At 37.7% G+C, this 13,708-nt stretch overlaps 1 protein-coding gene across 3 annotated transcripts in view; it reads left to right on the top strand.

Moving 5' to 3' along the window:
- LOC123981413 (transcription factor 4-like) overlaps positions 1-13,426 on the top strand; it is a 245,674-nt gene extending 232,248 nt beyond the window's left edge. For all 3 annotated transcript variants that reach the window (XM_046066215.1, XM_046066216.1, XM_046066217.1), the window contains one exon: positions 4,857-13,426. In XM_046066215.1, coding sequence (XP_045922171.1) covers positions 4,857-4,905 — 49 coding nt within the window. In that variant the 3' untranslated portion in view covers positions 4,906-13,426. The remainder of the gene's footprint in view (positions 1-4,856) is intronic.
- Positions 13,427-13,708: the final 282 nt, after the last annotated feature.

Raw genomic sequence — 13,708 nt, 5'->3', positions numbered from 1 at the left:
GGGTGCTTATTGTTTAAAAATGTCTCCAACATGTAGCTTAGTATCTCCAACATGTAGCTTAGTTTACCTTGAGATACTATACCAAAATGTACCATTAGAAATTCAGTAGTAGGGTCCCAAGGCAGTTTAAGGCAGAATATGCTGGTATCCGGCATCACAGTAGTATTGTTAGCTTTAAGTTAACAACTATTTAAATAAATGTGCTAATTGGTTACCAGTCTGAACTTTATATATACTGTTGAAAAATTATTTATTTATTTATTTTTTGCCTTTAAACCAAACAAGCAGAATTAAAATTTTGTTCTGCAGTTGTATTGTCTTTTTACTGTCACCCTAATGTAGGAAAGAAAGGTTAAATTGTACACAGACAATGTTGACCAAATGCCGCTTAGGTAGCATTTCTTTATTTGAATGAATTTGTAGAAGTGCATTGTTCAATTGTCTGGCAGAGCTGATATTTCAGCTGGCTAAAAACAGAAGCCAGAACTTGAGTTTCTGTCTGGTCTGGGTACATTTTAACAACAGATTGGCAGTAAGTGTGATTTTTATGTGTGACTGTGTGTGTATTGTTTCTGTTCTTTCCTCTACAACTTTGTTTTCTGTAAAAACAATTTATTGCATTTCTGTTTGCACAGACGCCCACAAGTAATTTTGAGACTTGACTTTTCAAGTCTTCGGTCACAAGTCCAAGTCACGTCTCAAGTCTCTTATGGTTGTAATGAGAGTTGTATCATCTGCTGCATGCCATGCCGGTCTGCCTAGAATACTACTGTATATCTAATGCAAAGCATGTACTGGATTATCATCACTCTTATGTTACTTAGCAACATTTTCCTGTTACCCTAACATTATTAGGCATGCAACAACAACTGTAACATATTTTTCAATAACCACTAGAGTACAACCGTATTGCATAATTACACTGTGTCTAAAACTAATGACAGTTTATAATCTACTATTAATAAACACATCCCTCTGGCCTATCGAACCTAATAAGCCTATAACGTTTTGTGGTAAACAAAACCTGTAACCTGCTTGTAGCCGACGTTAATAATTTAGCTGGATTCTTGCAAATAGTATTTGGAGCATTAGGAGAAGCCAGAGGAACCAAATTTTTTTTTTTTTTTAGAAATTATGTAAAAAATATGGTCTTTTATTTTATTACTCTGCATAGATTTTGAGATTTGTCCTTCTTCTGACATAATCATTATAGCCGGGTAAAGTCTGTCTTTGTTGTGACCACTCCTGACAGTGATGTAGCTGTTACACTAATAGTGCAATGCTATATCACATACTTCACATTTCTGCTAATCATTTATTGATTCCTTCTTTTGAGGCTGCCACTGGTTGGGGGGGTGCGGTATGCCAGCACACCAACTCCAGACACACCAACTCCAGACAGCAATACTTACAACTCTTCTGCTGCTATAATGGAATAGTGTTGTGTGGCCCAGTCCAAGCCACTTTGTTTCCCATTTACAGAGCCAGGGCTGTGTACAAACATTGGATTTTTTTGGATTGTATTGGATTAGAATCGCATACCCCACCTTAAAGTATAATAATAACCATCTTTATTTGTAGAGCACTTTTCAAAAACAAGTTACGAAGTGCTTCAACAAGTGCAAAGACAACAATACAATACCCAAAAGACAACAATACAAGCAAGAAAACATTGAAAAGACCAAAATACACGTTTAAGATAAATATAAAATAAGTAAAATAAAAGGGATAAAATAAAGTCAAATAAGATCGGGAAAGGCTCTCCTATAAAAGTATGTTTTAAGAAGGGACTTAAAAGAGTTCACTGACTCAGCCAACCTGATTTCCTCGGGCAGGCTGTTCCAGAGCCTCGGGGCCCTGACAGCAAACGCTCTGTCCCCTTTAGTTTTCAGTCGAGACTCTGGAACAGACAACAGACAACAGACCTCTGCCTGAGGATCCCAAGGTACATGCTGGTGTGTATGGGACTAAAAGTTCAGAAATATAACAAGGCGAGAGGCCATGAAGAACTTTAAAAGTGATCAATAGAATTTTAAAGTCAATTCTAAAACACACTGGGAGCCAGTGTAATGAAGCTAAAATAGGGGTGATGTGGTGATATTTCTTTGTTCTGGTTAAAAGCCTGGCAGCTGAGTTCTGGACAGTCTGGAGTCGATCAATAGATTTTTGGGTTAAACAGGTGAAAAGGCTGTTGCAATAATCCAGGTGTGATGAGATGAAGGCGTGTAAAATGGTCTTGGTGTCCTTAAAAGTTAACATAGACCAAATTTGAGCTATATTTCTAAGTTGATAAAAACATGATTGAACAAGTTTTGTGGTGTGCTGCTCGAAATTTAAATTACTTTCAAACCAAACACCAAGGTTCTTTGCCACAGGCTTAATGTGATTTACTAGCGAACCAGCAGATGGCAGTATTTGATTTGCCATCTGCTGGGACCCGATGACCAGGATTTCTGTTTTGTCTGAGTTCAGCTGGAGGAAATTATTTGACATCCATTTCAACAACTTCACAAAGGCAGTTGTTAAGTGAACTCAGCATTCCAGGGTCTGTGGATCTGACGGGCAAGTAAATTTGTGTGTCATCAGCATAAATATGAAAAGAAATGCCATGTTTATGGATAATATGTCCAAGGGGAAGCAGATACAAGGAAAACAAAATGGGTCCTAAGACCGACCCCTGATGCACACCATATTTAACTGGACAGAACGAAGAGACATAGCTGTTTACAGACATGCAAAACTTCCTATTTGACAGGTAGGATGAAAACCATTCTAGGGCAGTACCAGAGATGCCCACCCAGTGCCTCAGTCTGTCTAACATGATGTTGTTATCAATGGTGTCAAAAGCAGCGCTACGGTCCAGGAGTACATTAAAAGGTCATTGGTGACTTTAAGTAGGGCAGTCTCAGTGCTGTGGTACTTCCTGAAACCAAATTGAAGCACTTCAAATATTTTGTTATTTTCCAGTACAGTGAGCAGCTGTTTGGACACAATTCTTTCTAGAATCTTTGCAATAAAAGGCAGTTTTGAAATTGGTCTAAAATTATGTGGGAGGGAGGGATCTAAACCAGGTTTCTTTAAAAGTGGGTTCACGCAAGCCGTTTTAAAATAATCAGGGACACAACCAGTAGATAGGGAGCTGTTAAAAACAGAGAACAAACGGGGCCCAACAGAATCTATCACTTTCAGTAAAAACTTTGTAGGTATTACATCAAGTGGGCTGGAGGACACTCTCATTTGTGATACTGGTTAAAACTATCTTGTTGCTGGTGAGGGACCTCTGAGTAAGAGGTCGTGGGGGTAATAGAGGCTCTGATTGACACCACCTTATTGGTAAAATAAGATAAAAACAATTCACAGTCATCATTACTTCCAGCTGAGGCACAAGGAGGGGTTGGGTTTACCAGCTGATCCACAGTCTTAAACAGAAACCTGGGATTGTGTTTATGTGTAGTAATGAGTTCAGAAAAATAGTGTGTTCTCGCATCCTTAACCATGTTATTGTAGTTAATTAATAAATCCTTCAGACTGAGGTAATAGACTTGGAGAATGGATTTTTTCCATCTGTGCTCTGCTTTCCTGCATTCCCTTTTTAGGCTGCGAATGCTGTCATTTATATGCATTGAAGTGATCGACCAGATTGTTGGTGTTGGAATCAGACAGGTGTTGGCTTTGGCTCTGAAAGAATGTGCAAAACTTTAAAACACTTTGTTCATTAAAGATGCGAGAACACACGGAGCTTGGTGAGGCGGCATGAGTAACAGGAGAATCAGAGCTAAAAACAATACATCTGTGGTCAGATATGGTCATGTCCACTAATTCCACAGAGGAAATGCTGACACCCAGGGTAAAAACCAAGTCCAGTGTATGACCACGGTTATGTGTTTGCCCTTTGACATGTTGTTTGAAGTTAAAAGAAGTGACCATATTTAAAAAGTCAGTTGCATTAACATTGGTGGGGTCATCAACATGAATATTAAAATCGCCACAAAGAATAATTCTGTCATAATTTAAAACCAGAGAAGATAAAAATTCTGGAAGGTCTGATAAAAATCCTCCAGGCGGTTTTGGGGGGCAATAAATTATAACAAATAAGAGTGAGAACTTCAAAGGAGTTAAATTCATCACAGCGTACTTGATGACATTTAAAATTTTTCCTATACACGCTCACTAACCCACCACCACGACCACTGACCCTCGGTTGACTAAAACAATCATATTGAGGCGGACACAGTTCAGCTAGCTGGCTATAGTCATTCATTTGCAACCAGGATTTAGTTAAAAACATAAAATCTAGATTTGCAGACAAGATAAAATCATTTAAGATAAAAGTCTTACTTGACAGTGATCTCACATTGAAGAGAACCATTTTAAATTTGTTCTGGGTGCTGGAGTTGGTGCAGTTGTCCTAATCCTTAAGAGATTACTATTATTTCTGTGTGGGATGTGCACATTTCGGTTTACTGGTCTATGCGTGATGATGACAGGAATAGAAGTCTTTGGAACAGCGCTGGGAGCAGACGGCTTTACATGCCAGCAGGTGGAGACAGTTGTTTCTGGCAGTGAGGCAGAGATCTGTTCAGTGAGCGGTGGTGTGTCCAGGTGTGCTGCATGAATGATTAGTCATTCACGTAAGTCATGTGTGGACCGTGTGTGGAAGTACTGTTGGCCTCAGTAGCCTCGATTGCCATGGATTTTATTGAGCAAATTGGGTTCAAGGACATAAAGCTACCACTAGGCTTTACAATTAAAGAGAACACATTTTTTTTCTCTGTGGGTGTTTGTGTGTACAATGTTCTGTGAAAACTTCCTTCCAAATCCTCCCTTCCTGTATTTTTTTCTCTTTGTCTCTCCAGGTCTAAGGTGCCAGAGTTCATCAAGATGATGAGTGACCACTTCCTCTGACGACATTTCCATGACAACCCAGCAATCGATCAAACCTGTTGTTGCTTCAGCCTGACCAATCAGATTCTCTGGAACTTCAGCTTGACCAATCAGATCAGCCTCTTTCTCTCCTCTTGTCTGTCGTCTCTGATCCTCCTCCTCACCTTCGTCTCCGCTCTGTCGAGGACATGAACTGCAGAGTCACATTAGTTGCTTTCGTCACTTTACATCTCCAGCTGAAGTGAACTGGAAGCTACTTTGTGGAGACGTTAAAACAGCCACTGTAACATGGCTGCTACAGGGTGGCAGTTTGTGGGAGCTTTTGACACAAAGTGACGGCAATGGGCAAAAGTCTTTGGTATCACATTATCCAATAAATTCTACTTCTTGTACTACTTGTTTTATCAGCATTCCCAGTTTTGAAGAACAAAAGGGAGATATATATATACATATATATATATCTCCCTTTTGTCACCTTGTTAAAAAAGTGCTACTGGATGTGGGCAATGATGGGTTGGGGAGTTGTTCAGAACGCAGCAAAACATATCATAAAGTGTTTAAAGAGATTTTTTTTAAGCAACATTGCGCAGCTGTTGTTGAATGCAGCTTCAGCGCGTCTCTGACTGAATGGCAATCTTACGCCACACTGTGGATGAAGCTGTGCCTGATCTCCTCTTGGATGCAAACCTGTCAGATAGATACACATGTAGAAGCAAAGCAAATAAATCTAAAAACAAAAGGAATCATCACTAAAAAACAAGTTTCTTCTCATACATCCTCTCATAAACCCCACATTTTCACAGATTAAAGAATAAATGAACATGCTATTAGGTATATGTTGTGACCCTACTGCTTTCCGGAGGTGCTTGATATGCCGAGTGATCTGAACGAAATTGAGTTTGCTACGCTTTTTGACTATCATAGATGCCTAGAAAGGAGTGGGGATAAACAAGAAAAACGGGGGAAACTCGTACTTCCCCTTCTAATGCATTCCTTCATAACTGCAAACATTTACAGTAGATTGTCAGTGTAAAAATAAATCTAAATATGTTTATGTATTTTATTAGTGTTTTATGCTAATAGCCACGATAGCCACGTTTGTTGACTTTGTTAACAGCAACAAAACTGTACACACTGCTAATGTTTTTGTGTGAAGACAAATACAAATGGACAGTTGTACCCAAAATGGCCTGTGTGTATCTACTGATGGGAAAAGAATACCTAGAGAATCAATCGTTGAATTAGTTATTCAATCAATCAGTGAGTGTCTCCAGAGGGACTGAGGTGTTTAAAGCATCGAAGGTAGAGGAATTAAAGAAGAAAGACAGCTGTAGTGTACTTCTAAACATGGCAGGAAGGACAGACTATTCTTGACTATTCTTCATTTGAGATTGTTTTTGTGGGTTTGTAAATGACGACAGAAAGGAGGAGCTCTAGCAAACTTCCCAAATCAGAGTCAGTGTCAGATATTCATCAGCATAGGCAAAACAGGCAGATTTTGAAATGGTTTGCCGAAATTGAAGGATTACTGGGCAGATGGTTGAGAGGACTGACGATAGCAAATGATAGTGGATGGATGAATGGGTGGATGAGAGGGCAGAGGGCTGGACTGAGCACTGAAGTAAATTCATTTTCACATTCAGCACATTCCCTGAACCCCAATCACTCTACTCGAATCGAGTGCTCCCGATTTCCTGAAGAAAAACTATGAGAGTTTCTGAAGTCATGGAAGGGTAAGGAGAAAAGAAAAGACTGAAGTGGGCCAACCTCCTGAGCAGCTAGCGAGCAGGATAAACAGAGAATCCAGAGGTCTAAATGACAATGCAGGGGAAGCAAGGGAACATTTATCAGAGTGAGGGGTATATAATTTTCTTAAGGACCAAGCTGCAGTGGTCAAAGCATTCCTGTGTTGGATTCATTAGATATCCTTCATTTTCTCATTTCATATCTGGCTTACCCCAACCTTAGACTTCTTTCCTGAGTACCAAACTTGGGGGACTTTCTGATTGACATTTGCTGTCTAAAAAAATAACAGACAAGTTTATTGTTGTTGAGGTGTCTTTTGCTCGGACCATTATTTGCCTCAGATTTTATTGTCCTTGCAATCCTTTGCTTGGTATAGAGATTAGTCAGGAATTCTGCAGTCCCAGTGGTATTCCTGTTATAGCAGAGTAGTGTCTGTACTGGTTGGGACAGGAAAACCAAACAGTAGTAGAGAGGAAATTGTTTTAAATGCGGCCCACTATCCGGGAACAGTCACGTTGTGACCCAATGCAACTTTTCCCAGGTAGCTATATGAGCTACGGTTGCAGCTGAGTGAAGTCATAATTTCGGTTATTGTGCTAGAGGACCAAATGTGAGTAGACTGTGACTCATATACTGTATGACTGCCAGACAACGCTAGTTTCCGATTTTGGCTGATTTGGCCTTAGCATCAGCTGCAGCACTGAGATGCTTTGGGCCAGTGTTAGCAACCAGAATAAAATCTGTCTATTCTTGTGTCATGAGTTATGAGTCTGGTATGAGTCCAGTAACCAGGTATGCCTGACGTAGAGCCCAGAAATTTTGAATAATATACATGTAATCAAAACATTTGTTAAAATAGGTATATTTGAATCAGTTGAAACCAGATCAGTCACCTGGGGGTGGTCCAATCCCGGAGCCTAACCACTAATACAATACATTACTTAAGAATTTCAAAGAGTTGCCTCTTGTACTTACACTTGGCCAGGTTTCTTGGCTAGAAGTTCTGGAGAAGTCAACATTGATTTGGGAGTGATACAGGATTGGGAAAGAAAATTACGAAAAGGATCTGGACAGGGTTGGACTGGCAGTGACAAAAGTCATGACCCTGATCAGGTGATAGTGGGAATAAAATAAATCAGAACGGGCCAGGTCAGGAAGGAAACTTAAATTTGTATTGCATTGTTATGCATCACGGTCTACTATCTGGATATTCAAACCCTAACCTTACCACTAACCCTAACAGATGAAGGTAATAAGACTATCTCGAGGAGCATCCACTGTTTAATGGTGTCAATCTGAAAGTCTCCTTTTACTCGTGCCCAAGTTTGAACCATCCTCAGGCCTATGTTTAATCCCCAGTTCCAGTGCTGTCTTCTCTGCTGACCCTAGCCTTATGAGCCCTAAACCAGAGCCCTAGCCCTTCTACCCAGCCTCATGCCCCACCTAAGCAGTCCCACAGATGCAATTTGAACATTCACACTTCTACCAATGTGCCTTTTTAGAGTTCATATCATTCAAGTTGCCAGAGGAGGACATTTACCTGGTCTTTTAATAGGATGCAAGCTTAGGGAAACCTGTTCTTAGTCGTTAGGTTCTATGCAGTCAGGTTTTTTACCAGACCTGGGAATTTAAAAAAAGCTAAAAAGGAAAAAAAAGTATTTTTTGGATAAAAAAAACGAAACTGTATTTAATGTACTGTACGCTTATATGTAAGTAGACAGCGTGTTCTGGCTTCGATCCAATGAGACAGACGCTTGATTTAGCAAAACGAATCCCCGTACCCGTCCTTTTCGTCGCCCCAAGTCCTCCTTAACCCCCGAACCCTTCCTGTTCCAAGCCCCAGCCCTGTTTTCATGGTGAACAACGCGTCTCTTCTTGTATTATAGCTTATCAGCTTTTTATCAATATTTGATCGGCTTGTCCATAAGCCAATGTAGTCTTCAGTACAAAGTGTGTGGTTGTATGTTGTAAAACAGATTTTCTTTTTTTCTCTTTTTTAAGAAGAATCTTTTCTCTTATTACTTTTTCTTTGTCTGTTCTGGTTTACATGTCTATTATAGAAAATGTAAAAAAACAAAACAAAAACAAATACAAAAAAACAACACAATTCTCTATCTGACAGCATTGTTCTCTGTCGGTAGTCATTTTGACACAGTTAAAATCCTACCCAATCAACAGGATGGCACGGAAACTGGAAAAGAATCTATTTGAATAAATCAATCTATATATAAATGTACAAAAAATATATACGATATATAAGGAGGGTGCCATTTTCTGTTATTTTTTTATTTTCTGTTGCAAAGGAGTGTTTGCTTGGGGAGGAGTTATTTTCTCTAAGACTGAACTGGCAGAAGTTGGCGAGGCCCCTCAGTGTTATAAATTTTCAACTGACTTTGTTGTTATCTCTGTTGTTGCCACAACGCCCTCTGACTAGTACGACACCCTGCGCAGGACAAAATGGGACCGGAGTTCCATCAGCTCTATTCACTGCTATCTATCCAAGGCAACAACACACAGACGTTTGTAAATTGTATGCAACAAAATGGCAAACTTTACCATTATTTTGAAATTGTGTATGTAAAAGTTATATTTTTACATGTAGACTGTTGTTATTTTGTGTTTTAGGACTATGTTGTATCGGTTTTTTTGTTAAAAGATGAAAAAGTAAAATTCAGTATGTGTTGAAAAAAATGTGTCACATTGAAAATGTAGTGAGGTCAAAAGTTCTGAATCATTTCTTTTTTTCAACATTATGTTTATATCTGTGGGGAACATTTTTGATGGTTCATGGAAGGAATCAGAAATCATAAAAGATATAAGATATTTGTTTATTTCTCCATTCCTCATTACATTGCCATTTTTAATTGTATTTTTTGTAAATACTCATAAAACGTTTTCTGTGGGGTTTCTGTATGGTGAGGACTTGCCAGTGAGAGGTGATGATGATGAACTTGTATTGATTTTTAGTATGGTTGTATTTGTCCGATTACGGTAGCCAGGTGCCAACTTTTAGTCAGTCAGTGGTGCTCTGTACTGTATGTGGTTTTGGTTACCAACCATCTGAAGTGTAAGTCAAATTATTAGCTTTGCTTAAACAAAGAATCACTCGTGTCAGAGCTGGCATGAGCCATTTTATGCACCATTTCAAGAATTAGTTTTGACTTTGATTTTCAAAAAAAAATAACCTAGTGAAACTGGTAAAACTAATACCCACTCTGTAACATGCTATTAGTAGTGAAAGTGCGAATGCAAAAATTCATAAAAACACATGATGTCATAACTCAGAAATTGTTATGTACATGCAAAATTTATTTTGATAATCCCAAATTTTTCCTATTATAAAGCTGTTGTAATAATTGTTATAGACAACGTTTTTGTGAAAACACCTTTTCAGAAAATGTTATAAGGGGGTTTAACAAATTCAAAGATTTTATGTTTAATTAAAATTATGACAAAAACGTAACTTAGGTACTCAAATTAACTTTGGTTCCACCTGGTGGCTTTGGGCCGGCTCTGACTCCTGTGCATTTATTTTCTTCAAGGTGGGTTGTAAATGTTGATTAAATGAAAGACCCTCAGCACCTGATTCAAGTTTAATATATGAAAATTTTGTTTGGAGATTGGAGTGTTGCTAATATAAAAAAGCAGGTTATCTGCAAACAATCTTATCAGCTATTTGGCCAAAAAGATATCAGATCATGTGCAAGACAGTTTCAGTCATTTGTTTTTAGTGTTTACCATTAAAATTGAGCTTTTTATAAACAGGAAAAGCTGCTTTGAATCGGACCTAGGTTAAACACTAGGATTGAATCTGTCGGTGTAAATGCTAAATGTATTTTTTACGTAATGTTATTTTTGCAGTGCTTCATTTCATATTTTCTTTGATGTATAACCAAGTCATCTCCCGAACAGTATCATTTTTATGTTACCCTGATGTTTCTAATAGCCAAAATGTTTTTCTTTTCCCTCCTTCCCTTGTTGTACATACACACCTCATTTCTCTTTTTTCAGTGACTGTGCCATGAGCTTTGTAATCTGTTACTCTGTACCAGTTTTACTGCAATAATGAGTTGAATTCAAAATGGCCACTCCTGTCCTTTCTTTACCCAGCAATGTCAGAAACAGGAAACATTTCTCTCTTTTCTCATGATAGCTGACCCCATTTAATTAACAAATACACTTGTATACTGCATACATGAGCACTAACCAACATCAGTAGCACAACAAATCTGAAATTTGGTACATTTATATAATGCTGATTTTAATTTGTATTTTTTCCATACAAAAAAAATTGAAAGACAATTTAAACGTTTTATACAAATGACCATATGGATGTTAACATGGCACTTCTCTTGCAGAAAATTACTATAATTCCTGTGAAAGAAAATGACAAAATGAACAATCAAAGCAGCCTGTTTTCATGTCTTGCTTCTATATAACAACAAGTACAAATGTCCACTGCCAGAAGAAAAAACTATTTAAAACTCCTGCCAGTATTTTAAATTTCTTCTTGCTGAGTATTTAATTGAAGGCATTGAATATTTTTTCCAGTTTGATGTCCATAAATCACCAGAAATTATTTAAACTGCAAAAAAAAAAGCATATGTCTTACTTTCTTGGAAAAGAAGTTTATTAAACCACCCCAGTATTTTAGTTTGTATGAAGTTGTGCTGACAAAAGTGAGTTCACAATTGAGGTAGTTAAAGAACCCAAAGGGAGCTGTGAGATGTAAAGAAAATAACAGAAATAAAGCTTTTGACAAAAAGATTTTGTCATTTTTGAGAGATATGAAATTTCACAAACCATGTGTGATTAGTGTTCATGAAAGTTAGTGATGATAGTTTTTCAATTGGTTGTTCCTACCAAACAGTCTCACCCAGAGTCAGTTTAGAAGATGCATATCATTTTCATCTCTGTACATCAATTGGAGAGGTCCAGGATGTGTGTAGCCTAGCTTAGCACAAAGACTGCAAGCAGGGGCAAAATGCTAGCCTAACTCCTTCAAAAGAGAAAAAATACTCAAACTCTTTTCTCTTTTGTTGACAGTAGAGTTAGGAAAGAGCTCCAGCCTAGCAACTCAAAAATGAGGACTGGACTTTTGATATGCTATGTGCAGTCACTGCACCCAGTTGTTGTTGGCCAACAAATAGGGCCAACACTAAATGCTGCTAAAACCATAATGTCTTCTTTCATCATTTCTATATGTACAGCTATTCAATATTTTCAAACATGTAAACCAGATAGACCTGGATTTGATACTGAGTTTCAGGTTTCAACACAAACACGCTACTTGGAATATACAGGAATGTTTATTTGTGCTTTTGGTGAACTGACCATATAAGATGAGCTGAGGATGAGAAAAGTTCATAGTTTTATAAATGTGAATTTAAGAGTTGTAATTAACAACAACCTGCACATCTGCATCCATCTGATCCATGCTTGCCACCATTCTTTCATCACAAGAAGATAACATCTGCATTGTTAATCCCACCTTCAAAGCTCTGATTGGTTGATTGTTTCCCCAACTAACTAAAACAACCATCAAAGAGAACTACAACAAAACTGACTGAATCGGTGAACAAATCAGATGTGGGCAGAACTTCAGAGGTCAGGAAGCAGGATATTATTTAGCAATTGGAGGCCCCAAAATTCTAATGTAAATACAAATTATTAATACCAGGGAACAATTCATTAAAACATTTAAAAATAAAAATTGAAAAAATTCCCCATAGCACACTGTACTCTGTAGTTTCCAACAACAAGCACAAATTAGTTGACTGAGATGAAGTCGACTCACCTGCTTTTTCAGTTCATCATGTTCTCTCTGTAAGTATTATTAATAGTCTGGAAGAACATGCTTCATTTTTCAGTATTATAATCATGTGAAGGTGAAAATATATGACACGTGGCCTTTTTTCTTTCGTCTTGTTCCTAGTGATGCAAATCAGTGAAGAGATGGAAAACAAAAAAATACCCTGTTATCAGTGCCTGGGCTTTTTGTTAAAGCTTCCTTTGTCTAGTGCTCTTTTGCTATGAGTAGACTTAGTGCACCCTATTATAAACCCCATATTTGACCTAAATCAATCATTAATTTAAATTCAAATATATTTGGCTTACTTTTTGGTAGGGGCAATACTTTTATACCGTAACTATTGAGAATAATAAGTAAAGACAAAATGCAAGCTTACTGTATGACTGAAACAGAGTAACTACAATAAAATATTCCACTTTGTAATTTTAAAATTATTTTGTAATATTTTATCTGACCTACGTGTTACTGAAGACGAGCCTGTGAGGCTTCTTGTGTGATGGGTCATGGTTAGAGGCCACGGTTGGGAACGTCCCATCTCAGCAACAAATAACGAAACAAAATATCAGAAAAAAATTCAAATAATAAAAACTTACAAAAATACAGCAGTTACATTTTTCCCCCAGTGTGTGGCTGAGTGCCTCTTTATTTCATTGTATTTTTTGGTGTACATGTTCTTTTCTACACTTCCATTTTCTTAATTATTTCTGGTTAATGTTGTATTCTTTAAATTTGTTTTTTATGTTATATAATTATTATTGTCCTTATGGTTGCTGTTATTGTTGATGTTGTTATTATTACACTTTGTTTTTATTCCAGATCAGTGGAGATGTTGGGAAACAGGTTCTTTTTGATTTCTGTGCTGAGGGTTTTATTCTTCCTCGTACTAGCCCAACAGTTGCCTGTTGGTTCTCATCTTGTAGTGATTCAATGAGGTTCATGTTCATGACCGTTCTGTAGCAATAAATGTGCCATTTTTATAATGCAGCACTTTGAACTCCTCTTTCTTTTATTCTTTACAGCATTGATGAAAAATGACATGCAGTGCAAGTCGATGGATGTTTGGGTAAATCTTTGATGTTGCTCAGATCAACAAAAGCAAAAAAAGAAAATCTCAGACACTGTTAAAGGAATAGTTTATCATTTGGGAAATGGGCCTTTGCTTATTTTCCCGGAGTGAACTTAACAGAATTCAATTCTTCAAAATAATGGGGAAGCAGAAAGGGCTGTGTGGACGGAGAAATCTCTCCTGTTTAAGAGGAGGATCCA

The sequence above is a fragment of the Micropterus dolomieu genome, linkage group LG13 (genome assembly GCF_021292245.1).
Source record: "Micropterus dolomieu isolate WLL.071019.BEF.003 ecotype Adirondacks linkage group LG13, ASM2129224v1, whole genome shotgun sequence".
Taxonomy (NCBI): domain Eukaryota; kingdom Metazoa; phylum Chordata; class Actinopteri; order Centrarchiformes; family Centrarchidae; genus Micropterus; species Micropterus dolomieu.
This window is presented reverse-complemented; position numbering and strand designations above follow the sequence as displayed.